This window comes from Gymnoscopelus microlampas (genome assembly GCF_963454915.1).
Source record: "Gymnoscopelus microlampas genome assembly, chromosome: 4".
Lineage (NCBI taxonomy): Eukaryota > Metazoa > Chordata > Actinopteri > Myctophiformes > Myctophidae > Gymnoscopelus > Gymnoscopelus microlampas.
Window position 1 is genome coordinate 42132676 of NC_139941.1, and position 27390 is coordinate 42160065.

A 27390-nucleotide genomic window follows, 5' to 3' on the forward strand; every position below is an offset into this window, starting at 1 on the left:
ACATTGATATGCTGGGGAGTATCTATTGTACAATATACAAAATGGTATGGCTTCAACCCAGCTACTTGCCAGGTCAACAACTATCGTAATGGTTCCACATGTATTAAATGGTGAGACATTCCCAAGTACATTACAAGGTATTTAATATCTATTATCAGGCTGGGGGAAAATAGGTGCTGAATCTTATACTCACAAAACATGACATCATAATATAAGTGTGGGGAAAATGTGAAATGTCTTCTGAGTATTTACAACTTGTTTGCAAATAGCAGATATGCCATTTACTCTATATACACAGGGTATGTCTCCTCATAATATCTCAGATCAGAACAATAAGGTAAAAACAAATAGCAAGTTTGCTTTAACAACAATTTATTTTGAGATCTACAACACCATCTGTTCCACTTGGGACTGGACTGTGAACTACCATGTGACGATGGATTCCTTGGACCCCCATGGCCACAACCCAGAACTCTGCATGGGCGCAACCACACTCTGCAATTTCCCCGGAATTGCGACGCGTCTAGTTTACTTTTGTGTCTGAGTTATTTGATCGATTTTTTATTTTTGTCTATCTTTCTTTTCACAAACACATTTCTTTCTTCTTGCCTGTCTATTGCACTAGTTCTTCACTAGTGGTTTGTGTGTACAAATGTATGTGATGTGGAGCTATGTGATTTATGTCTGGTATCATTATGGTAGCATGTAGCCCCATTAACACTGTGTTAACAGTCATCTATGCTGTAGGTCTGTGCAAACTAAAAGAGAAAGCAAATGATGTGCGTGGTGTCATTTGCTTCTTTCTTAGTGTTTTTTTAATTTCATCTGCTGTTTGAGTCGTGGCTGCTGTTCAAGGTAAGTGATAGTAGTGACACGGTCTATCATTGGATGTCGGGCAGAAACCATATATATATATATATATATATATATATATATATATATATATATATATATATATATATATATATATATATATATATATATATATATATATTTTTTTTTTTTATATATATATTTTTTTTTTTTGTCGTAAAGACATTTCTTTACTTGGTCATACCGTGTGACAGTGTCACATACTAAAGCAGTACAAACAGCCTATCTACAAGCTCACAACGCAAAGATCATGATAATTATATTGGATCCATTGGAACACAGGTTATTTTGTGTTATTTTAAAAAGTAACAATTTTGGACATACAAGGTTTCTGCCTGACCTCCATACTTTAACTTCCCCTCTTTTCTCTTCATTATTTGCTTGAATAAAGTTCTAACTTTTTTTCCTTCTAGTGTGTCTTTGAGTTTTTTACAAATGGAACCAAATGGACCCGTCACTGGTCCATTTGGTTCTATTCGTAGTACTGACAGTATACATATCGAGGCTGTTTATGTAATGACAGGGTACAGTATATGTAGGCCTACGCTAAGCTGTATAATATAGTGACAGGGTACAGTAGATGTATACTAGGTTGTATAATATAGTGACAGGGTATAGTATATGTATACTAGGTTGTATAATATAGTGACAGGGTACAGTATATGTATACTAGGTTGTATAATATAGTGACAGGGTATAGTATATGTGGCTCTTGGTCGCATAGCAAACTCACATAGTTAAACCTATTTGTGCTTTATCTATTTTTGATAAAGTTAAAAATATAGCTTTTTTTTTTGCCCTGTCATAGTATCAACTAAACATTTTTTTAGCTTTAACTGTAAAATTTGCACTATCAGCGCCGCTTGCGTTGCGTCATTTAACGGGTGGCGGGCCAGCGGTTTGCGTCGTTTGCGTTCAATGCCCGTCATTCGTGAAGAATATGTAAGGGACTGGACCATTTTTTTTTATTATTGGTTCACGGCCAGCGTTTGTGTGATTTATGTCTCGTAGCATTTCGCGTCATTTGCGTTAAGTAATTTGATTTGCGTCGCGTCTCAGGATTTCACGTCATATCCGTGCAGGTAAGTCTTCATCACATCAGCCCACATCACATTAGTCCGTGGTGTAGTGTAGTGTAGTATGTGATGTGGATTGATGTGATGTATGTGTTGTCATTTCACAACACATGCGGGTAAAAATTACATTTGATTTCACGTCGCTTCCGTCATATGCAGGTAAGTCTTCATCACGTCAGCCCACATCACATATGACCGTACACGGGGGCCGTATGTGATGTGCATTGATGTGATGTATGTCTTGTGTTGTGTCATTTCACAACATATGCGGGTAAAACATCATCACGTTAGTCCACGTCACATATGAACATATGTGGAGGTATGTGATGCATGTCGTCCTTTACGTCGTGTGTCGTTTCGCGTAATTTTATTGCCGTTGTACCGTTTCAGGCTATTTGCGAGTAAAGCTTCATCACGTCAATCCACATCACATAATAATAATAATAATAATAATAATAATAATAATAATAATAATAATAATAATAATAATAATAATAATAACATCACATTACTGGTCGTAGGGTTAGGGTTATATGTGATGTGGATTTATGTGATTTTGTGATTATTTCACGACATTTGCGGATAGCTCGTCATTCACATCGGTCGGCAATTTTTTCTTTTAGGCGAGGTACACGCCGTTGTTTACAGTAGGTCAGAACAGGGAGAGATGTAGGGCCATCATTCATATCATATGCATTTAATGACTTTGGTTATTCCTGTTGCTTGTGTTGTATGTTGTGTATTAATGTCATTCATAGTGTTGTATGTTGTGTACTAATGTCATTCATAGTGTTGTATGTTGTGTACTAATGTCATTCATAGTGTTGTGTACTAATTCATGCTGTTGCTGTATTGCTGACAAATATTGGCACAATTGATTTTGCGTTGCGTCATTTGCGGTAAAGCTTAATCACGCCAATCCACATCACATATGACCAGTATGTGATGTGAAGGTGTTTGACGGATGTCGGCATGTGCATCACGTATAGTTACTCGTTATTTGTGCCGTCATTTGCGAGTAAAGCTTCATCACGTCAAGCCACATCACATAATAATAATATAATAATATAATATAAACGATACATACAACCATATGACCAGTATGTGATGTGGACTTCGTTTCACGTTGTTTGCGTACAATGCTCGTCATTTGGCAGGAGAATAATGAAGAAAATGGACTGATGCTGGACTGAGACTGATGCAGAGAACATGAAACAAAGAATGCTGCTGCCATTGCGTCATATGCGCCCCGTATGATTTATGTCAATCGTTCACAAATGATGTAAATTATACGAGTCTCTCTATCTATCCCTCTCTCTGTCTCTTTATCCCTCATCTCTCTATCTCTCCCCCTGCTAAGTATGTTGGTGAATGTAATGCACATTACAAAGTGCTTTGGTAAAGGTACTATAGATAAATGCACCATTTAAATTGTAAACTTTGAATTGAACTCATAGGCATCAGCTAGGAGCCACTGTGACACTGTGTAAGAGGCAGTTCAGTCACTGTAGACTGTATTACTTCTGGAAAATAAAATAAACATTAGTCACAACTGTGTGATTGCATTCTAAACATTACAGTCATAACTGATGTCATTCAAAATGTGTAAGCTCTATATTTAACAGCTACCAGGCATTGTGCCACTGCAGAGGTTCCCAAACCTTTTAGCTCAGGACCCAAACTAGTGAAGATAATAGATTTGCAAGCTCACAACGAGCATGTAAATCTATTTTCACAACCTCTTTTTTTTTTTTTTTTTCTAATTTATTGCTTAGATTTGTTGTTTTCACGAAATAGCACATGTTCTATTTTGCTTGCTTCTTATATGTGCTTTTAATTCATTTTCATTTTACTATTTGACCCCAGAAAAAATAGTCACTGTTTGAATCTGGATCTGAAATTATCAATAAACAAGCAATGGCAAAAACACACTGGAATGTAAACATTTCAGTGTAAAGATTTTCATAACGTTTTAGCTCGAGACCCAAAAGAGAAATGTGATGTCTCCCTGGGACCTAGTGAGAATAGCAGATCTACAAGCTCGGCTTGTAGATCTGCTATTTTCATTACTCTTATTTTAATATTTTAAATGGAATTTCTTTGATTTTTGTTTTTAAATGTATCGGGTTCTTTTGAAACATAAGAACGTTTTACTACTCTAAATATTTTATTTTATTAATGTAAAACAAATGTAGGATACTAAAAGGAAAGAGGAATATTTACTGACTGATCTCAAAAACAAATTAAAACGGCAGAAATAAAGACTCACTCCATAAAAACCTTAAGGAAAACTCCTTAGACAGAGACTAAGAACATACATTTTTATTTTATTTTTTCTATGTTCATAAAGTGCTCCAAGTGCTCAAAGTGAAAAGTGCAGCAACACACATTTAGGTCGTAGGACCATCGTCAGTGCTATATCATCAGATGTAATCATTTGCAATTAAAGCTTCATCACGTCAGTCCACATCACATAATGACCGTAATGTAGTGTAGTGTAGTATGTGATGTGGATTTCTGTGTTGTCATTTGTGGGTAAAGCTTCATTATTCATGCCGGTCAATAGGCGAGGCACTGACGATGGTCCTTTGACCCAAACGTTTGCTGCTGCACTTTTCACTTTTAGCACTTGGAGCTCTTTATGAGCATGAACAAATAAAACACTAATATATATTTTTTAGTCTCTGTCTAAGGTGTTTTTCTTAAGGTTTTTGTGGAGTGAGTCTTTTCTTCAACCGGTTTTCCTTTTGTATAAAGATGTTAACATGGCTTCACATTTATGGTCTGTAATGATTAAATTATTACAAATTTCCAAATGTTTTTGTTTGGAAGAGTCAAGATTGTATTTCACACTTGTAAGCTCTGTGGATATATTTGCTTTGCTTTTTTGATAAAAATATGATGTATTGTTTACCCGATGATTAAATACATTATCAGGTTGTCATTTAAAAAAAAAAAGTAAAACAAAAAATCCTCAGAGCTTTAAAAAGTGTTGAATAAAATAGTTTTTCCTTTAAAAACAATCTTAATTGTGAACTACATTTTGCTCATGTACAGAGCGTTAATCGATAGGGTTATGTTTTGATGTTGTAGATCTTTGATTTGATTGAATACTTTATTAACAGGTTTGGGGGGGGGGGGGGGTGTATTTACTCATGACCCAAGAAAATGTGTCCACGACCCACCATTGAGTCCCGACCCATAACTTGGGAAACAGTGGACCAGGGTCCATTTGTTGCCTTAAATGTATGAGGTTCTTTTGAAATATGAGAACTTTTTATTTCTGTAAGTGTTTTATTTTAAAAAAATGTAGGAAACTAAAAGGAAAAAGTGAAAGATTGATAGACAGAGATATTAAGAAAATCTATTTTTGTTTTGTTTTTTATATTAAATCTTAATGTTTTTGGCAAATATTTAGGAGGAGAACCACTGGTTTAAATTTCAACTAAATGTAAGTTGTATGTTAAACAAATGATTCCCCTACTTTATGGAATTTCTTTTTTTTTAATTTACTTTATGAAATTAGTTTGAGCTTGTAGATCTTCACTCTTGTAGATTTTCATTATTTTCTTTTCTTTATGGAATTTCTTATTTAGCATTTTCCTAAATTACATTATTTTGAATGTTTTTCTTCATTTTTGTGACATTGATCTTGTAGATCGGCTATTTTCACATTGTATAATGTTTTTTGGACATCAACAATATTCCAATATGTCATATCTGCTCTATTCGGAACAAACCAATGTCATTTTCAAATGTATTTAATACATTACAATGTTCAATGTACCGTAATCCACAGGCCAATCACCTGCTGGAAGCTTTGATTGAATACTTAATTAACAGGTTGGGGGGGGGGGGTTATTTACTCATAACCCAAGAAAATGTGTCCACAATTGAGTCTTGACCCATAACTTGGGAAACAGCGGACCAGGGTCCATTTGTTGCCTTAAATCTGAGAAATTGAAATATGAGAACTTTTTATTTCTGTAAATGTTTTATTTTAAAAATTGTAGGAAACTAAAAGGAAAAAGATGAAGATTTATAGACGGAGATCTATTTTTGTTTTATTTGTTTCATGATCATAAAGTGATCCAAGTGCTCAAAGTGAAAAGTGCAGCAACACACATTTAGGTCATAGACCATCGTCAGTGCTATATCATCAGATCTAATCATTTGCGGTTAAAGCTTCATTACGTCAATCCACATCACATAATGACCATAGTGTATGTCTGGTGTAGTGTAGTGTAGTGTAGTATGTGATGTGGATTTATGTCTCGTATCATTTTGCGTAATTTGATTTGCGTCTCGTCTTATCATTTCACGTCACTTATAATTAATTTGCAGGTAAGTCTTCATCACGTCAGTCCACATCACATATGACCATAGGCGCTGTATGTGATGTGGATTTATGTGTTGTCATTTGCGGGTAAAGCTTCATTATTCACAGCGGTCAGTAGGCGATGCACTGACGATGGTCCTTTGACCCAAACGTTTGCTGCTGCACTTTTCACTTTTAGCACTTGGAGCACTTTATGAGCATGAAAAATTAAAACACTAATATATTTACTTAGTCTTTGTCTAAGGAGTTTTCCATAAGGTTTTTGTGAAGTGAGACTTTTCTTCAACCGCTTTTTATTTTTTATAAAGATGTTAACATGGCTACCCATTTATGGTCTGTAAATGATTACATTATTACAATTTTCAAAAATATAAAATTGGTTGGAGGAGTCAAGATTTTATTTCACACTTGTAAGTTTTGTGGACATTTTTATTTTTTGATAACAAATATGATCTATATGTCATTTACCCGATTAAAAGCATTATCAGGTTTTTATTAAAACAATGTCCACAGAGCTTTAAAAAAGTGTTAAATAAGATAAAGTTCCTCTAAAAATGTCAATCTTAATTGTGAAACTTAATTACATGTTGCTCATGTACTTAATCCATAGGGTTAGGTTTTCATCTGCCGTAGTTGTAGATCTTTAATTAAATGTTCATTTCTGCTGTAGTTGTAGATCTTTGAAATGTGTAAATCAGTGGTTCTCAACCTTATTCTGGATCTGACCACTTAACATGGCAGCCGTGTTAAGTGGACAGATGGGTGGGCCTTTTCAGAGCATGCTTTAAAGACCAATCAATCCAAGTTCAAGTATTTATTTGCCATTTCAAAACAAGTTTGATAGGAAATTGTCTTGGTGCTTCCTCTCACATACAAGACAACACAATAAACAACAGCACAAAGACAAGAACAAAAAGAGACACAAGAAACAGAACCAAACCAGGACCAAGCTGCAGCTTTGGCTCATGTATACAGTACAGACAGTAGAAGAAACTGCTTAGTGCAATTATGTAGCAATTTTTAAAGTGCATGATTAAAGTGCAAACCGTCTAGTTTGTGTTTGTAGTGCAAGAGTGTCGTTAAGGTGCCTGACTGCTTGGAGGTATGTGCTGTCTCTAAAACGGGAGGTTCTACTCCCAATGCTGCCATATCTCCTACCTGATGGGAGGAGATTGAAAAGGTAATGGGCTGGATGGGAATGGTCGGCTATGATTTTTTTAGCCATCTTCACCAATCTAGTGGGATAGAGTGATGACAGCGATGGAAGGCTCGAACCAATTATCCTAGCTGCCTGACGTGTAACCCTCTCCAACCGTGTCTTGTCCTGTGCGGTTGTATTGCCGTACCAGACAAGCATGGAAAAGGTGAGCACGCTCTCAATGACTGACCTATAGAAATGTATCATAGCTGTTGGTCAGTCATTGAGAGCGTGCTCACCTTTTGGTACTAACTTAGTATAAATTATTTATTTAGTATAACTTTTTTATATTAAATCTTAATGTTTTTGCCAAATATCTAGGAGGAGAACCACTGGTTTAGATTTCAACTAAATGTAAGTTGTATGTTAAACAAATGATTCTCCTACTTTATGGAATTGCTTTTATTTTTTGAATTTACTTTATGAAATTAGTTTGAGCTTGTAGATCTTCACTCTTGTAGATTTTCATTATTTTTTCTTTATGGAATTTCTTATTTAGCATTTTCTTAAATTACATTATTTTGAATGTTTTTCTTTATTTTGTGACATTGATCTTGTAGATCGGCTATTTTCACTTTTTATAATGTTTTTTGGACATCAACAATATTCCAATATGTCATATCTGCTCCATTCAGAACAAACCAATGTCATTTTCAAATGTATTTAATACATTACAATGTTCAATGAACCGTAATCCACAGGCCAATAACCTGCTGGAAGCTTTGATTGAATACTTAATTAACAGGTTGGGGGGTTATTTACTCATGACCCAAGAAAATGTGTCCACGACCCATTATTGAGTCCCGACCCATAACTTGGGAAACAGTGGACAAGGGTCCATTTTGTTCCATGTTTCCTTAAATATATGAGGTTCCTTTGAAAAGTAACGTTTTATTTCTGTACATTTCTTTCTTTTTTTTTATTGTAGGAAACTAAAAGGAAAAAGAGGAATATTTACTGACTGTAGCTGGTCTCAAAAACAAAGCAAAACTGGCATAAAAAAAGACTCCCTCCACAAACTCCTTAGACGGAGACAAAGAAAAGCTATTTTTATTTTATTCGTTTCATGATCATAAAGTGCTCCAAGTGATCAAAGTGAAAAGTGCAGCAGCAAACATTTAGGTCATAGGACCATCGTCAGTGCTATATCATCAGATCTAATCATTTGCGGTTAAAGCTTCATTACGTCAGTCCACATCACATATGACCATAGTGTATGTCTGGTGTAGTGTAGTGTAGTATGTGATGTGGATTTATGTCTCGTTTCATTTTGCGTAATTTGATTTGCGTCTCGTCTTATCATTTCACGTCACTTCAGTCATGTGCAGGTAAGTCTTCATCACGTCAGTCCACATCACATATGACCATAGGCGCTGTATGTGATGTGGATTTATGTGTTGTCATTTGCGGGTAAAGCTTCATTATTCACGGTGGTCAGTAGGCGAGGCACTGACGACGGTCCTTTGACCCAAAAGTTTGCTGCTGCACTTTTCACTTAGCTCTAGGAGCACTTTATGATCATGAACAAATAAAATGCAAATATATTTTCTTGTCTAAGGAGTTTTCCTTAAAGTTTGTGTGGAGTGAAAACATGGCTACCTATTTATGGCCTGTTCATGAATTTTCCATGGCCAGTCATTTGGGATCAATAAAAGTAGGAAAAAAGGCTGTTATTCTAGTCCGGACTTGTCCTTTAACAGCCTTGTTAAGTGGATAAACTAAATTGGTAAATGGATGAACTGTGACGGGATAGATGAGGGAGGTCAGCAAGAGTTTTTTTTTGTGCAAATATTAATTTGAATATCTGTTAGTTTATTGTATCTTATCTGTATTTTGTTTTAGTTTTTCTCCTTTTTTATTGTTGTAATGTTAATTATTGACATATTACATAATAGCATTAGTCTTTGATGGATAATATCATTGGAAATTATGTAATATTTGCACAAAAAATATTTCAGTTGTAATGTATGTTTTGTTTTAACTTCCATTTACTGTATTTGAATGTGATGGTATTCTATGTATGTGTTTACCTTGTTTATTGTGAGTCACTCTGGACAAAGAGTATAGATGAACATCTACATTGAAAATTGTGAAGTGACTTTACTGTTGAAATGTAAATGAGTGAATGTTACCATGTGATTTGTAAATAACAACATAAAAACAAAGGCTCTGGTGTGGTTCTCCTGGTTTACCGGGATGGGGTTCAATTCCCTGCAGTGCCCTACTCATAGTGTTGTATTTACCATTTTATATGGTCTGTTTTATTTATGTTCATAGTGTTGTATTTACCCTTTATGGTTTTATGTTTTATTCTTTATGTTCATTGTGTTGTATTTACCCTTACATGGTTTGTTTAATTCTTTGTTCATAGTGTTGTATTTCCCCTTATGTGGTTTATTTTATCTTTATGTTCATAATGTTGTATTTACCCTTACATGGTTTGTTTTATTCTTTATGTTCATTGTGTAGGGTTGGGATCCTTCATTATAATTATAATTGTTGATGACCAAATGGACCATTACAGGTCTGTAACTCTTTAGTGTACAAATGGAACCAAATGGACCCGTTATGGTGGTCCTTGAAACGTAAAAGTTTGAGGACCACTGGTATTTTAATGGTTTATCAGACGTGAAGTCCACACACCAGCTCTTAGTGTGATGGATACGGTTCCAAATGCTAACACAGCTACAAGCTCTTAGCCTGTCTCAAAGTGGGGTCCGGGGACCCCCAGGGGTCCTTGGGGGGATTTCAGGGGGTTCCCAGCTAGAGTAGTTAAGGTAGCATCATAAACATTTTAACCACTTTATCCATTTACTAGAGTCTCGGGGGACTACGCCCCCCCCGAGACCCCAGCCGTTGCGCGGGGCTTTGCGTTCGCTGGTGCCTACGTGTGTCTGTCTTTGTGTTTGTGTCGCTGTAGCACAGAGTGGGCATTAAGATGGGATGTATGCTCCTTTAAGGGAGGTGGATCGTGGGATTCTGTTGTTTGCAAAGAGGCGTTGTGAATATTGGCTCAATGACGTACTCCTAACAGGTTTTTGGGGGAACAATTTTGGCCTCCACACTTAGGTATTTTTTCGGATTTAACTTCGTTTCGGTAGTGACAGAATGGTGTCACTACCGAAACGAAAAAAAAATTACTAAGTCCAGAGCTCGATGAATGTTAGGGACCAAAAAAAAAGTCACTACTAATCAACTTTAAATTGCCTGAAACGTACTCCTAACAGGTTTTTGGGGGTACAATTTTTTTTTTGGCCTCCACACTTAGTGATTTTTTCGGATTTAACTTCGTTTCGGTAGTGACACAATGGTGTCACTACCGAAACGAAAAAAAAAAATGACTAAGTCCAGAGCTCGATGAATGTTAGGGACCAAAAAAAAAGTCACTACCAATCAACTTTAAATTGCCTGAAACGTACTCCTAACAGGTTTTTGGGGGAACAATTTTGGCCTCCACACTTTGTGATTTTTTCGGATTTAACTTTCGTTTCTGTAAAATAAATTTTACCGAAACGAAAATAACCAATCAACTCTAAATTGCCTGAAACGTACTCCTAACAGGTTCTTGGGGGGAGTATTTTGGCCTCCACACTTAGTGATTTTTTCGGATTTAACTTTCGTTTCGGCAGTTTGATTACAAAATGTAAGTTGTGTAAAAAATAATCTGACTATACTAAGTTGTTATTTGTTTGTTTAAGTCAGGCTATACTCTACTCAGAGTCATAAGTTTACAAAATGTACTAAAGTACAGTGAACGTCTGTGCGGTTTGTCTTCATCACTGAAAATAACGTACATGTAAACTGTCATGTGCAGTGAAGAAACACAACCATTTCACTCCTAATAATACCTATATGATTTGACATCCTGACTTGCTGCTGTAGCTGAGACTTGAACCTGTTACCTGTGGCTCACTAGTCAGTGACTCTATCCATTCACCTACAGCTGTTTCCTTGGCATCTGTGGTTCTGAAACGTTTTGTTGTCAACCCCCCAAATTGACATGTATTTGGGCAGTGGACCCCAATGTGAAAAGATGTAGTGTCAGGGCCCCCCATGAAAAAGATTTATATTTATGCTGTAACACATTTTTTTTTAAAGTTATTTGTCTTGTTTGTTGTTCAAGTCAAAGCACCAGGAAGGCTGTACTTGTCAGCCATCTGTTAGCTCAATGGGTTGAGACGCAGTATTCATGATCCAGAGGCCATGAGTTCAAATCCCATTGATGTCTTTCCTATGATTCTTTCCTTTGCAGACTGGCTTCCAGAAGATCAACTGAAAACTATCAGGAAGGCTATATTTGTCATCCAACTGTTAGCTCAATGGGTTGAGACGCAGTATACATGATCCAGAGGCCATGAGTTCAAATCCCATTGATGTCTTTCCTATGATTCTTTCCTTTGCAGACTGGCTTCCAGAAGATCAACTGAAAACTACCAGGAAGGCTGTACTTGTCAGCCATCTGTTAGCTCAATGGGTTGAGACGCAGTATTCATGATCCAGAGGCCATGAGTTCAAATCCCATTGATGTCTTTCCTATGATTCTTTCCTTTGCAGACTGGCTTCCAGAAGATCAACTGAAAACTACCAGGAAGGCTGTACTTGTCAGCCATCTGTTAGCTCAATGGGTTGAGACACGGTATTCATGATCCAGAGGCCATGAGTTCAAATCCCATTGATGTCTTTCCTTTGCAGACTGGCTTCCAGAAGATCAACTGAAAACTACCAGGAAGGCTGTACTTGTCAGCCATCTGTTAGCTCAATGGGTTGAGACGCAGTATACATGATCCAGAGGCCATGAGTTCAAATCCCACTGGTGTCTTTACTGTGATGCTTCCCTTTGCAGACTAACTTCTAGAAAACAAGTTAAAACCACCAGGAAACCTGTAACTCTCAGCCAACAGCATAGCTCGACTGGTAGAGCGTCTGTCCAATAACATGACTTGACTTGAGTGGGTTCGATTCCCACTCAAGTCAAGTCATGTTATTGGACACCGGGGACACTTGACTCGAGTGGGAATCGAACCCACTCAAGTCAAGTCAAGTCAAGTCATGTTATTGGACAGACGCTCTACCAGTCGAGCTATGCTGTTGGCTGAGAGTTACAGGTTTCCTGGTGGTTTTGACTTGACTTGAGTGGGTTCGATTCCCACTCGAGTCAAGTGTCCCCGGTGTCCAATAACATGACTTGACTTGACTTGAGTGGGAATCGAACCCACTCAAGTCAAGTCATTGGACAGACGCTCTACCAGTTGAGCTATGCTGTTGGCTGAGAGTTACAGGTTTCCTGGTGGTTTAAACTTGTTTTTCTAGAAGTTATTCTGCAAAGGGAAGCATCACGAAGAATATCAGTCAATTTATCCGTTGCCCCAAGTTACCGGGGACACATGACTCGGAGTGGGAATCGAACCCACTCAAGGAAAGAATCATAGGAAAGACATCAATGGGATTTGAACTCATGGCCTCTGGATCATGAATACTGCGTCTCAACCCATTGAGCTAACAGATGGCTGACAAGTACAGCCTTCCTGGTAGTTTTCACTTGATCTTCTGGAAGCCAGTCTGCAAAGGAAAGAATCATAGGAAAGACATCAATGGGATTTGAACTCATGGCCTCTGGATCATGTATACTGCGTCTTAACCCATTGAGCTAACAGTTGGATGACAAATATAGCCTTCCTGGTAGTTTTCAGTTGATCTTCTGGAAGCCAGTTTGCAAAGGAAAGAATCATAGGAATGACATCAGTGGGATTTGAACTCATGGCCTCTGGATCATGAATACTACGTCTCAACCCATTGAGCTAACAGATGGCTGACAAGTACAGCCTTCCTGGTAGACTATAATAATGCATAGTCTTAGATATTTTAGGAATGTTTTACAAAGCATGTTAAACATGAACAAACACATTAACAGACAGTTGTAAATGATGAACTGCCTTCACTTTACTATAGGGCACATAATAACATGTATTAAGGATTTATAGATACTTTAGGAATGTTTAACAAAGCATATGTTAAACATGAACAAGCTACCAATAGCTTGTATATATTATGTAACATCAGTTACAAATGATTTAATAATCATTTACAGATGTATTATACATGTCTTATTCATGAATAGTCATAAAATACCTTTATAGATGATTTGTAACCGTAGTTAGAAAGGTTTTAGTAATCATTTACGAATGTCAATAAACAGGTTGTTAATGATTTGTTAATAGTCTACAAACTGCTTATAAACGTTTATAGATGCTTTAAAAGGGTCGTTACAAATGATTTAATAATCTTTTACAGATGTATATAAATGGCTTATTCATGAATAGTTCACTACTTACTAATACTTTATAAATGATTTGTAACTATAGTTATAAAGGTTTTAGTAATCATTTACGAATGTCAACAAACAGGTTGTTAATGATTTGTTAATAGTCTACAAACTACTTATAAACGTTTATAAATGCTTTATAACGGGTCATTATTGTAAAGTGCTACCAATTTTTTTTCCGTTTCGGTAGTGACACAATGGTTTCACTGCCGAAACGAAAAAAAAAGTGTTCCCCCAAAAACCTGTTAGGAGTACGTTTCAGGCAATTTAAAGTTGATTGGTAGTGACTTTTTTTTGGTCCCTAACATTCATCGAGCTCTGGACTTGGTAATTTTTTTTCCGACACACAATGGTGTCACTACCGAAAGAAAAAAATTATTGTTCCCCCAAAAACCTGTTAGGAGTACGTTTCAGGCCTGAAACGTACTCCTAACAGGTTTTTGGGGGGACGATTTTGGCCTCCACACTTAGTGATTTTTTCGGATTTATCTTTCGTTTCGGTAGTGACAAACTTTCGTTTCGGTAGTGACACAATGGTGATTTATTTTTTCACTAAGTCCAGAGCTCGCTGAATTTTAGGGACCAAAAAAAAAAGTCACTACAAAGTACTACCAATCAACTCTAAATTGCCTGAAACGTACTCCGAACAGGTTTTTGGGGGGACGATTTTGGCTTCCACACTTAGTGATTTTTTCGGATTTAACTTTCGTTTCGGTAGTGACAAACTTTCGTTTCGGTAGTGACACAATGTTGAAAAAAAAAGATTTACTAAGTCCAGAGCTCGATGAATGTTAGGGACCAAAAAAAATAGTCACTACAAAGTACTACAAATCAACTCTAAATTGCCTGAAACGTACTCCTAAGAGGTTTTTGGGGGGACGATTTTGGCCTCCACACTTAGTGATTTTTTCGGATTTAACTTTCGTTTCGGTAGTGACAAACTTTCGTTTCGGTAGTGACACAATGGTGAATTTTTTTTTACTAAGTCCAGAGCTCGATGAAGTTTAGGGGAAAAAAAAAAGTCACTACAAAGTACTACCAATCAACTCTAAATTGCCTGAAACGTACTCCTAACAGGTTTTTGGGGGGACGATTTTGGCCTCCATACTTAGTGATTTTTTCGGATTTAACTTTCGTTTCGGTAGTGACAAACTTTCGTTTCGGTAGTGACACAATGGTGAATTTTTTTTTCACTAAGTCCAAAGTTCGATGAATTTTAGGGACAAAAAAAAAAGTCACTACAAAGTACTACCAATCAACTCTAAATTGCCTGAAACATACTCCTAAGAGGTTTTTGGGGGGACGATTTTGGCCTCCACACTTTGTGATTTTTTCGGATTTAATTTTCGTTTCGGTAGTGCCAAACTTTCGTTTCGGTAGTGACACAATGGTGAAAAAGAAAATTAGAATGTTAGGGACCAAAAAAAAAGTCACTACAAAGTACTACCAATCAACTCTAAATTGCCTGAAACGTACTCCTAACAGGTTTTTGGGGGGACGATTTTGGCCTCCACACTTAGTGATTTTTTCGGATTTAACTTTCGTTTCGGTAGTGACAAACTTTCGTTTCGGTAGTGACACAATGGTGAAAAAAAGAATTTACTAAGTCCAGAGCTCGATGAATTTTAGGGACCAAAAAAAAAAGTCACTACAAAGTACTACCAATCAACTCTAAATTGCCTGAAACGTACTCCTAACAGGTTTTTGGGGGGACGATTTTGGCCTCCACACTTAGTGATTTTTTCGGATTTAACTTTCGTTTCGGTAGTGACAAACTTTCGTTTCGGTAGTGACACAAGTGTGAAAAAAAGATTTACTAAGTCCAGAGCTCGATGAATGTTAGGGACCAAAAAAGTCACTACAAAGTACTACCAATCAACTCTAAATTGCCTGAAACGTACTCCTAACAGGTTTTTGGGGGGAAGATTTTGGTCTCCACAATTAGTGATTTTTTCAGATTTAACTTTCGTTCCGGTAGTGACAAACTTTCGTTTCGGTAGTGAGGACCCCCAGACCCCCCACTAGCCACGCCCCAACCAATCTCCTGGATTCTGACAGTCCAATGTTGGCAGCCCTGATAATGGAGGTCGATGGATGATTTTGGGACCTCAAAAAAACACTTTCACCTAGAAACTCCATTCACAGTTCAGAAATTCCACCTTAGTATGGACATGCATGCTTGAGATTTTTTCTTTGAAATAATTCGTAGTTTTGGAGATATTTAACTTTAAGCGCCCAATGCATTGTCAATGCGGCAACGGACATTTAAAGGCAGGCTTACAACTATATATTTACGCCTAGTAACCTCATTCATACTTTAAAATGTTCATCTCACTGTGGACATGTTTGCCTGAAAAGGAATCTTTGAAATGTTTAATACTTTTAGAATTGTACTCCTTTAAAAGTTCAAAGATTTATAATGGAGGCCGATGGACGATTTTGGGACCTCAAAAAAACACTTCCACCTAGAAACTCCATTCACAGTTCAAAAATTCCACCTTATTGTGGACATGCATGCTTTGAGATTTTTTCTTTGAATTAATTTGTAGTTTTGGAGATATTTAACTTTAAGCGCCCAATTCATTGTCAATTTGGCAATGGACATTTAAAAGCAGGCTTACAACTACATACTTACGCCTAGTAACCTCATTCATACTTTAAAATGTTCATCTTACTGTGGACATGTTTGCCTGAAAAGGGATCTTTGAAATGTTTCATTGTTTTAGAATAGTACTCCTTTAAAAGTTCAGAGATTTATAATGGAGGTCGATGGAAGATTTTGGGACCTCAAAAAAATACTTTCACCTAGAAACTCCATTCACAGTTCAAAAATTCCACCTTACTGTCGACATGCATGCTTGAGATTTTTTCGTTGAAATCATTTGTAGTTTTGGAGATATTTAACTTTAAGCGCACAATTACTAGACGCGTCGCAATTCAGGGCAATTGCAGAGTGTGGTTGCGCCGACGCGAGTCGCGGCAATTACATTGTCACGTAACTCCTGAGATCACTTGCGTTTCAGGGTTACATTTTGAGCATTTGTGGCGCCCCCAATGGATCAAAGTGGAAATGCTTTTGGGGATTTATTGAGTAAACCACTCTTGACATTTGATTCAAATTTGTGATTGACTGAACGTTTCGTTCGTGATTTGTGGCCCTTTTTGTGACTTTCGCTAACTTCCCTTAACTTTGGAAGCCATTTACGGACGATAATGACTATCAAAATTCCGCTTGGAGATCTTCATCGCATGGGTCCAGAGATCATGTGTACCGATTTTTGTGAAATTTGGACAAGGTATGTGGGAGAAGGAGCTAAAAGTGTGTTTTGAAGAAAATTCAAAATGGCGGAAAATGTGTCCTGACGCAAATGGGCGTGGTTGCTTTATGACCCAAGGAATCTAGGGAAAAAAGGATTTTTATTGTACGACCTACGGTTCAAGAGTTATAGGCCAAAACGTAAAGTGGGCTGTTATAGCGCCACCATGAGGCCGACTGGTGTAATTATTATTTTAATAATTTCGGACTAAATCATAAACCACCCCTCCAAGTCTTGTAACTCTAGCCCTTACGGTTTATGAGAAAAAAATACTTGAATGGGAGTTTTTTCTTTTTCACATTAAAGTGGATGGGGAGATGTAATGCACTAATACATCAATATCAATTAAACTATGTAACCAATCTCTTAGCAAAATGGATGCACACGATTCCCGGTGAAGCCGGTCATTTTGACATATGGCACAAAATTGGGAAAAATAAGCTGTGGGAGGAGTAACGTGCCAAAATAAGTTTATCTAGAATAATAAAGTGTATAGAGTACTATAGTCTGGTTAAGCAAGACAGTCTTTTATTATATAAACAAGCTTAGTGCTTAATGAGCTTTCCAGTTTAGTAGACCTTGTATTGTGAATTTGTACTTCCATGTACTGTTATGTACTGTACTGTCATGTACTGTTCTCATGTCTTACTAAATAAAGTACATCAATCAATCAATATTATTCCTCATTTTGCTGGTTTCCCCTGAAACCCCATTACTTTTTTTTTCTTTTTTTTTTTTCTTTTTTTTTAAATAATTTTTATCCCACGATTTTGTAACCCACATTTTTTCACCCAGTGCCAATTGCCTATGTAATCCTGGGCACTACCTACCCTCTGCCAGCCTAGGGAGAGCCCAAGCTGAAGCTCATGCCTCCTTCAATGCATGAGGAGCAAGCAGGCCGCTTCTTATCACCCGACAGGGGGGAGTTTCCCTGGTTGGACATAGCGCGTGGAAGGAACACGTTATTCCAACCAGTTCCCTTCTCCTCCATCAGGCGCCCCGGCTGACCAGGGGGAGGCAGTATAGTGACCAGGATTACTACATGTTTTTGTGAGGGTATTAACTACCCTAGGAGACACGGGGAGAACATGCAAACTCCACACAGAGTAGGCCCTTTCACCAACCCCACCTAGGGTATGGGCGCCGATGACGTGGAGGAGAGAACACGCCCCCAGCGCCCACAGCGTCCCTGGCGGGAATCGAACCCAGGACCTTCTAGCTGTGAGGCGAAACCCCATTACTGTTAGAGAGTAGAACTGCGTTAGAATCTCTGCTGATGATGTGGCCATAGCTGAATGGTTAGAGAGCCTGCCTGGCAAGCCATAAATCCCAGGTTTGATCCCAGGCCTCAACAATGTGTCAAAGTGTCCCTGAACAAGACACTTAAAAGAATAGTTCACCCAAAAATTACTTATTTTCTATCAATTACACTCTCCATGAAGCCTTGAATTCATGGAGATTTTTTAGTTTTTGACACATTCCTGAGCACAGACTCAGACATATTGGTTGGATCGGCGGTGCCACGTACTGTAGGTGTGAGGGTAGCGTAGCGGCCAGAACCTGAGTTTGACTGTGGGTCTAAGTCCTCACCATCCAGGAAAACAACTTGTACTCTAATTGTAAAGATCTTTCCAGTGTCATCTCTGGAAGTTGTGGTGGTTCTAGGAGTCTTCCACAGGGTGGAGTCTATCGTGGTGCTGTGAAAGTGTCTGCTAACCGAGGACAGCTTTGTCTCATTTATCTTCAAAGTAGAATTGATAACAAGCATAGTTTCCATGAACACAGTGACAACCATAGTGTGGCTGTTCTCAGAGAGGATAGCCGTAATGCAAGTGGCAATGAAGCATGTCCTCCCACCTACTGAGCATCTCACCAAGCTTGATGTTCAGAACCCTGCGGAACAAAACCTGTGTCCATCATCAGGTGCACAGCTACCATCAGGCAGTCAGTGGGGCGACTGGCTAGATCCTGCTGCCGTCTCCTCCTCAAGAGTGCCAGTACATGCTGCTTGGCTGCTACTACTAGGCTCACTTGAAGGCATAGCAGCCATCTGGTTAGTCGCTGTGTTGACGTTACACTGCTACAACTGTTGCTGCCGATAGACAGGGCTGAAGGGGAGGGGGAGGCAGATCATACTGATCAAATCCCCAGAAACCCACAGAAGTCTGGCCAATGTGATTAATGGTGTGTGGGGATAGACAACGTGCATGTACTGTACACGTAGTATTCACTCCAGTGAGATTTAAAGAACTGTGGAAAGATTATATACACACATTTTGTTTATGGACTAAGTGTCTTTACATTCCTGCCAAAAGCTATAGACTGCCATGTTAATCATAGTCTGTGAATACAGCCGACCTAAGGCTATTTAAACCTCAACTGAAAGTGAATTGAAATAAGTGAAAGGAGGAAGACATTACTGCAATTGCAGGGGAACCTCTCCAGATCTGTGCCGTTCTGTGTGCAAAAAAGTAACACTCCAATACCATGAATCATTCAAGTTTTATTTTTATTCTTGAGATTACACATTACAGTAATTTAACTCATTTACAGTATACAATGTCATCAACATCATTGTGTTTAAAATAAAACAATTTAAGAACAAAGAAAATATTGAAGGGATAATTGCAAATATAAAACCAAGACAATGTAAGAGCAATTTCTAAAAAGAATTGCAGATTGTGTAAAAAATGTTTGCAGGCTGAAAAAAGAATTAGGATGGACTCCAAAAGTCTGCGTACCTGTCCTTTACCCATCTCAAGAACCGACCGACTTCAACTTCAATCTCAATGTGTATCAACCGAGGGAGTGCTGTGTCTGGTGTGAAGTTGGTCCTCCTAAAAATATAGATCAATCTGCAGATCTATAAGCTGTACATGGAAATCCCTGATGTCATCAATCTGTATGTGTCCCTTTTATGCCCATATATGGAGATTTCATCTGTCCGGCATAAATGGAGAGTCCTGATGTCATCAATATGACATCATAGTACTGACGCCATAGCTCAAGGGACATGCGCCCCCAGTGCATCAGCCTCGCGTCTATAAATGCACAAATTATCTGTATCTTCTCTCTCTGTCCTTTTTATGCCTATATATACAGAGATCCTTTATCTTCTGTCTGTTTCCCTTTTATGCCCTTATATGGAGATCCCTGATGTCTTCAATATGATGTCATAGACTGGCCTCCAAGTACTATGACAACTGGTACTCTGACAATGGGTACAACAGGTATTCTGACCATGGGTAATAGCTACAACAGATATTGCATAACCGGAGGGGCATGAGTTCCTAACACGGGCATCGCCCGATTTAATTGAATCAACTTGGTGAATTCCTCTGGACTCTTTTGTTCAATTAATCATCTGTTTGTGCTCTTGTGTGATCAATTTACCACGATGCCATGTTAACAAATCACTACAATAATTACTTGACAGCTAGCTTTCTGTTAATTTGCATTATTACATGGCCTACTGCACACAGCAGTTGTGGCTGCCATTCTTGAACCGTGAGTGCAGGCTGCGCAGGCGCATTTTGGGCCTGTATTTCTCGAGGTAAAGAAGCTGTTTGGAGTTGAAGGCTCCGCGTCTCGTCTGCCTTATGAACTGTACTGCATCCTCATACTTCATCCCACATTCGATGAGGGCTAAGGCCACTAAGACCGGAGCTCTGCCCAGGCCCGCCACACAGTGGACTGCGATGCAGCAGCCGGGCTCCTCGCAGAACTTTGTCTTCAGTAGGTTGAGCCAGTCCTCAACAATCTGTGTGGGAGGGGTATTGCCATCATCGTAGGGCCAGTCCAGGACCGGGATTCCTTCCTTCTCGACTGTAGCTTTGTCGTAGGTTGGGTCACACACTCTCACTAGTGTGTTCACCTCAAATCTCTTCAGCTCCTCTGTGAACCTTTTGAGCGTGTAAGTGGTGGGGTTGTGGGTGATGAGGAACCTCATCCGCTCATAGGCAATCTCAACTGCAGGCTGGTTCATCATGGCAATATGACGGTCCATTCAAAATAATTGATTGGCTGTCAGGAAAGCAGAAAGGCAAGACCTCTTATCCGGCTGGTACAAGAGCAGAGCAAAAGTCTGGTCAAAGGACTACGTTGGAAATTCACAGGGAGCCCCCTTTGAATCTCAGGTGTTGCTGGAGTCAAGGTGGTTTCTTGGGCTCGTAGTCCAGCTGTGGAGTGCTGATTAACCTGTTGGAGGTGAGCGTGTTTCTAGTGTAAACATTAGAAACAATAAAGCTGATTGAACTTAGAGAACCCGTAATTGTACCGTAGAAAGCAAATAATGCAACTTTAATAGTGATCTGTCGTTGTTGTTGTGTTCTTCTTCCTTCAAGTATCGCGCTCTTATAGCTGTCTCTTATCTTGTGTCATCAAATATGAAGTCAGATCTTGACCAATCACGGAGGTCCACTCCACTCACTGTTCAAGTGTGCTGGTTGGAAATACTGCGTACAGGCGTAACCATGGCAACCTGATCAACAAACTATTATGCCTAATTCAGCCCCCTGCCCGTCGAGATACAGCCTACCCCTCAATCGGAAATATTGCGTAACCATGGCAACCTCAACAAACAAAGAAGTTGTACACCTTGGAGAGATATTCCCCCTATGACCATATATGGAGAACTCTGTAGGCCTATCTGTATACAGTCTGTCTATCTGCCTGTGTTCCTTTTATGCCTATACATGGAGATCGCTGATGTCATCAGTATGTGTCCATATATGGAATGTTGTTAAAACGATTAAAAGTACTTCAAAGTAAATAAATTGAGTAAAAATACTTAAAAGTTGATAAAAAGAGTAAAAAATACCTTAAAGTGAATAAAGTGAGTAAAAATACTTTAAAGTAAATAAATTGAGTAAAAATACTTAAGAGTATTTAAATTGAGTAAAAATACTTAATAGTACCTAAAATGAGTAGAAATACTTAAAAGTTGTTAAAATGAGTAAAAATACTTAAAAGTAAATACATTGAGTAAAAATACTTTAAAGTACTTAAAATGAGTGCAAATGCTTAAAAGTTGTTAAAATGAGTCAAGAATACTTTAAAGTACATAAATTGAGTAAAAATACTTAAAAGTTATTATAAAGAGTACAAATACTTAAATGTAATTAAAATGAGTAAAACATACCAAAATGTAATTACAATTAGTACAAATATCAAAAGTCAGAAAAGTAAGTAAAAGTACTTCAAAGTCACTAAACTGAGTACAAATACTTGAAAGTACAAACTTGAATATAAATACTTTTAATTAACTATATGGAGTAAAAATATTTAAATGTAATTAAAGTAAGTAAAAAGTAACACATGTAACTATAACTACTAAAAAGTTCATAAAATCCTTTAAAATAATTCAAAGTAACTAAATAAACCTAAATTGCACCCATACTGTAGAATCTAAAAATCCTGATTTTTATATTCCATCCTGATTTTTTGGGGGGATTTCAAAGTTTGCAGTAGTGGCCAATTTGAACAAAATGCCTCAAATCACGAACGCAATCATGAAACTTTGCACGCACATTCCCACTTGGGAATGTAGGGTGGCATTTCTTTCTTGGCCTAGTGACTAGGCCAAGAAAGAAATGCCACCCTACATTTTTTAAATCGGCCTCATGGTGGTAGTCTAGATTCACGTTTTGCCCTATAGCTCTTGAACCGTAGGTTATACAATTTAAATAATTTTCCCTTTGGAATCCTTGGATTATTACGCAAGTCCCAAAATAAGCCACACCCATTTCCATGTGTTTTCTTTTACTTTGCTGGCCCACATTAAGCTACCTGGCCTGGCGGAGACCTGTGCTCCAAGCACATTTTTCTAGTTTTTTTTGTTCTTATTAAGGTTCATGGTAATCTGAGTTCCCAGAAGTTTTCGCCAGCTCTGGTAGGTTCATGGCAACAGATATGCTATTGGATATGCTGTATGATTCCATTAACAATTGTGTAAGAAACACTTTTCCATGCTTTTAAACTACATTGATAAGACACACAATCAACAGGAATCGCAGTGTTGTAAACATATTATAATATAATACATATTCCTGTGGCGTGTTGGAGCATGGAATGTCTTTCATTTGTGCATAATCTGCCTGACTGTGGAAAAATGTGAGTTTGTAGATCTACTATTTTCACCCCAGAAAAGGGGCACCAGGGTTGTTTTAAGTATTGAGACATGTTTTTGTACCCCTATCTAATCTTATAATCAACCAAAACTATTTTTCTGAAGTACTTTGAAATCTCTTTTGTCATTCTTAATTAAAGTCATAGTACCCTACAAGTTGACATACCTTTCCCAGCCTATAGGATGTGCATGTTTAAACAATGTCTTTAAAGAAGATATGAAAAAGTACAATATGTACGAAGTAGGCCTATATTTGTTTTCTAACAACTGTTCTTAAATGTTAACATTAAACATGGCGTTAACATGGTAAAACACTTAGCACACGTGAGCTCAGTGTGAACATGTACATGTATGGGAACCTACACATATGTTATGACAACAAAGCAAAGCAAGGAGGTGTGCCCAAGGAATAAAAAAGACAGATCAGGGAATAAAAAGACAAACGACAACTGATGAAAACAAATGTGTGTTAGATATTATTGATATTGCTCAGTGGAATACATATTTCACAATACTTTATGTATTTGAGATTCCAACCAACACAATTCCCCTTCAATAGTTATATTTGCCAGTTAATGAATTGTAATGGCAATGGAAATATAGTATAGTATGATATCCTTCATTCTGTGATAGTAAGTACTTCTTTGATGCACTCAAACAGTTTATGCGTACTACAGTACAGTACAGTATAGACAAATCTAAAACTGTCTATTCATACTTTGCTTCATTGGTGCTTGTTGGCTCCAAGAGTAAAGAACATAATACATTATTTATCTATTTTTATGAATTGGTTATGTGCTTTGTTTGCAAACCTTCTTTAACAAGTAACTACACAAGTACCCTCTGTGTCCTAACTCCCTCTTGTTATTTACCCCTTATCTCTTCCTATCTCCAGCCCCTAACACATCCACCGACCACCTATAAAAGCAGGTCTGGTCAAAGTGTTTTTTGTGCTAGATCTGTAGCCCACCCTGTAGCCATGAACACCACTTATCATCTGTCACTGCTGCTTCTCACTGGTAAGACTGACGTGAACAACTAGTACTTTAATGAGTCCTTTTTAACCACTTATATCCTGTTTTATACTTTTCAAAAATATAGCTAAAATAGCAAATCTACAAGCTCATAATGTGTCTCAGGCATTTTTGCTATGTGTTAAAAAACTCAAAGTGGTTAAAATCTCTTACGTACAACGATCAGGCATGCTGACTGTGGCAAATTAACTTCTCTAGAATTCATGAGGTGGCTTGTTAAATTATGATGCTTTTCTTTTTACAATATTAATAATACATTTGATTTAAAACACATATTTTTAAAGTCATACAATACATTATTTGAGAGTGCCATTGAAAGTACCTGAGAAGACCTGCAACTGTTGTATTGAACAATAAAGTCATAATATACTGTCTTCTTGCTAGCCTGCGTGGCCAGTGGCGCATTACTGCCAAAGGCCTTGTGGCAATTTGGAGGCATGATCCAGTGTGCCCAGCCAGGGATCAACCCTTTGACTTACAACGACTATGGCTGCTGGTGTGGATTTGGTGGGAAAGGTGCCCCTCTTGATGAAGTGGACATGTAAGACATTTGATTTGTTAAATGCCACTGGTGCTTAGACTAGGCGATGTAGATCCTACACAGGATGCAGAGCTGACAGGCATTATGTCTAAAATAGAATATATTTGAACTCAACAAAAATCTGAATATTCTCCATGCTGAGGATATACAGAATTCAAATGTTCTCCAAAGTTTGACTTTCCCCTCATAATTGCAGGTGCTGTAAAACCCATGATAGATGCTACTATGCAGCCAGAAGGGCTCCAGGTTGCAAAGCCATTGCCGACCTTCCATATATCATTGATTATGACTATACCTGCGCCAACCAACAAGTCACTTGCACAGGTAACTCTAATTGAATGATTGGCGCTTTGACCTGTTTAAAACTAAATGCAATTTACCACAGCGTGTTGGTGTAATGTTGAATTGAATAGCATAGCATTATTCAAGACTACATTTCTGACTCATGAAATGCCAGTAACAGCACTAGAGTTAGAGGTTTGATTGAACTGGGCAGACCCATGCTAAAAAATGTAGGGCTATGCATTAATGACTTGGTAAGAAGTTTTGGATAGAAGCATCCACCAAATGTACATGATATGGAATTAATTCACTCATGTACTGTTTAAGCACAATCTCATACTATACATATTATTATATAGTGTATAATATAATATCATTGCTGGCATATGATAACCCTTTGTACTCCCTGACTAAATCTGTGTCTGCAGATACCAATGAGAAGTGCCAGGCTGCTACGTGCGAGTGTGATCGAGTGGCAGCCCACTGCTTTGCCCAGGCTACATACAACCCTGAAAACAAGAACATAGACCAATCACTTCACTGTGTCGAATGAGCAAAGTCATGCTTAACAAAATCAAATTACTCATTCTGGAAAATTAAAGGAATTTGACATAATTAGAGATTGGATATTTCTATTTTTCGTTTTGTTGCTTTCATTAATTTTGAGAAATTTTGTTTTTTTTTGTAAGATTATGACAAACTACCACTTTTCTGTACCTGTAGCTGTACTTACTATTACAGCTTGAAATGAAATGCTGAGTTGAGTTAATGAAATGTCACAGTATTGACAAAACTGCAAATCTTTATTTGTTATCTATTGTGAGTTTTTGACCCCCAATATATTTGGAACCGAGTTTGGCTAAAGCCTGTTAAGTATTTGGATGGAACATTTTTATTCCAGGAATTGTATTATTACATAAACAACTTTTTATATTTACTTTGAAAATAATTACACCTTTGCTCAAGGTTTATACAATGTCCTTGGCTCTTTGTTCAGCCATGGACATATTCCAATTAAGCATTCATAACAGCAACTGTGTTTGTCTCAAGATTAATCATCCACATGTTTACAAATCAAGGTCAAGGTTAGTATGAAAATACAGAATAGACAAGCAACTCTTTGTTGTAACTTTGAGTGAGTGTGAATAATTCATATGTGCAACAGGGGGAGCTGTATGTTAGAAATCAAAAGGTTGGTTTCAAAATTATACATTCACATTTTGAAAGAGTGACACTTGTTCCAAAAACAGATGTATTGGCATCATAGTAAGTCTTGAAGGTATGGTACTGTAGGTACACCAATTGTTTTTATTGTGGACTCAAATTAACACAAGCCTACAGGTTCTTAGCTGTTAGGGTTTCTTTGTCACTTTGACCATATGGCATTATGCTCTTGGGGAGAGTTAGAGCCTGGAATGTCATTATTTGTGTATTTATTTATGCCTGGACTGATGGAGAACTGATGCCTAATTCATGCTTCAGAAAGAAGAAAATAATACTAATAATCATAATAATAATCATAATAATAAAGAAATAAAAAAATGTCAGATTTTCAAATGGAAAAAGGGAAATACACTATCAAGTTAAATAAATGCTTTTGTACCCCTATCTAGTCTTATAATCCCCAAGAATTCTTCTTCGGAGGTCACAACTCTAATGACCTCCTTTCAAAGTCATTATTCCCCACACGTTCACAAAAAATATATATTTTAAGAAGATATGAAAAACAATGTATAGTAAAAGTGCATGTTTTTGTACTACTGTACATTTATTCTAGTTTGTTACACAAAACAGCCAGTGCACGTCACAGCTCAGTGTGGAAATGTGTGGGAACGTACACATATGTTATGTTCCACTAGCAGCCTGGTGGAACTGAACTGTCATTTAAACAAAGAAAAGCAAGCAAGGTGTGATATCAAGGGAATACAAAAAAAATATTAATAAGGACAAGATTATTTAAGCAGATTTTGTGGCATTAGTATCCCAAAGGACAACAGTGGTAAGAAAACAACTATGTTGTAATGTTTACATATCAATGGTCATTACATCAATACATATTCCACAATACTTTACGCAAGTGAGATTCATACCTACAATTTCCCCCTTAAATGAAGGTATTTGATTTGCAATGAATTAATTTTATGAATGAATGAATATAAATATTGCATTATATGTAATCCTTTATACTTTTGCGATTGGAAGTATTTCTCATTTGAAGCATACAATCTAAATACTACAGTATATATACATAGTATAGACACATAGTAATCTAAAGCCATCT

The 27390-nt window shown here is 37.4% G+C and overlaps 2 protein-coding genes across 2 annotated transcripts; one reads left to right on the forward strand and one right to left on the reverse strand.

Moving 5' to 3' along the window:
- Positions 1-20594: 20594 nt before the first annotated feature.
- On the reverse strand, positions 20595-21131 carry LOC311044085 (protein tyrosine phosphatase type IVA 2-like; the record flags this gene model as incomplete). The annotated part of the gene is made up of 1 exon (XM_084055506.1): positions 20595-21131. The coding sequence occupies one exon, from the start codon at positions 21129-21131 to the stop codon at positions 20595-20597; it is 537 nt and encodes a 178-aa protein (XP_083911632.1).
- Positions 21132-24019: 2888 nt separating this feature from the next.
- LOC311043581 (phospholipase A2-like) lies at positions 24020-25863 on the forward strand. The gene is made up of 4 exons (XM_084054887.1): positions 24020-24271; positions 24671-24827; positions 25024-25151; positions 25538-25863. The coding sequence occupies exons 1-4, from the start codon at positions 24046-24048 to the stop codon at positions 25660-25662; spliced, it is 636 nt and encodes a 211-aa protein (XP_083911013.1). The 5' UTR covers positions 24020-24045; the 3' UTR covers positions 25663-25863.
- The last annotated feature ends 1527 nt before the right edge of the window (positions 25864-27390 follow it).

Bases quoted from the DNA above. Each gene is read 5' to 3' on its own strand.
- LOC311043581 (XM_084054887.1), top strand. From the start codon at position 24,046: ATGTGCTTTGTTTGCAAACCTTCTTTAACAAGTAACTACACAAGTACC. The intron at 24,828-25,023 runs GTAAGACATTTG...TCATAATTGCAG, and splicing joins CCTCTTGATGAAGTGGACAT to GTGCTGTAAAACCCATGATA. The intron at 25,152-25,537 runs GTAACTCTAATT...CTGTGTCTGCAG, and splicing joins CCAACAAGTCACTTGCACAG to ATACCAATGAGAAGTGCCAG.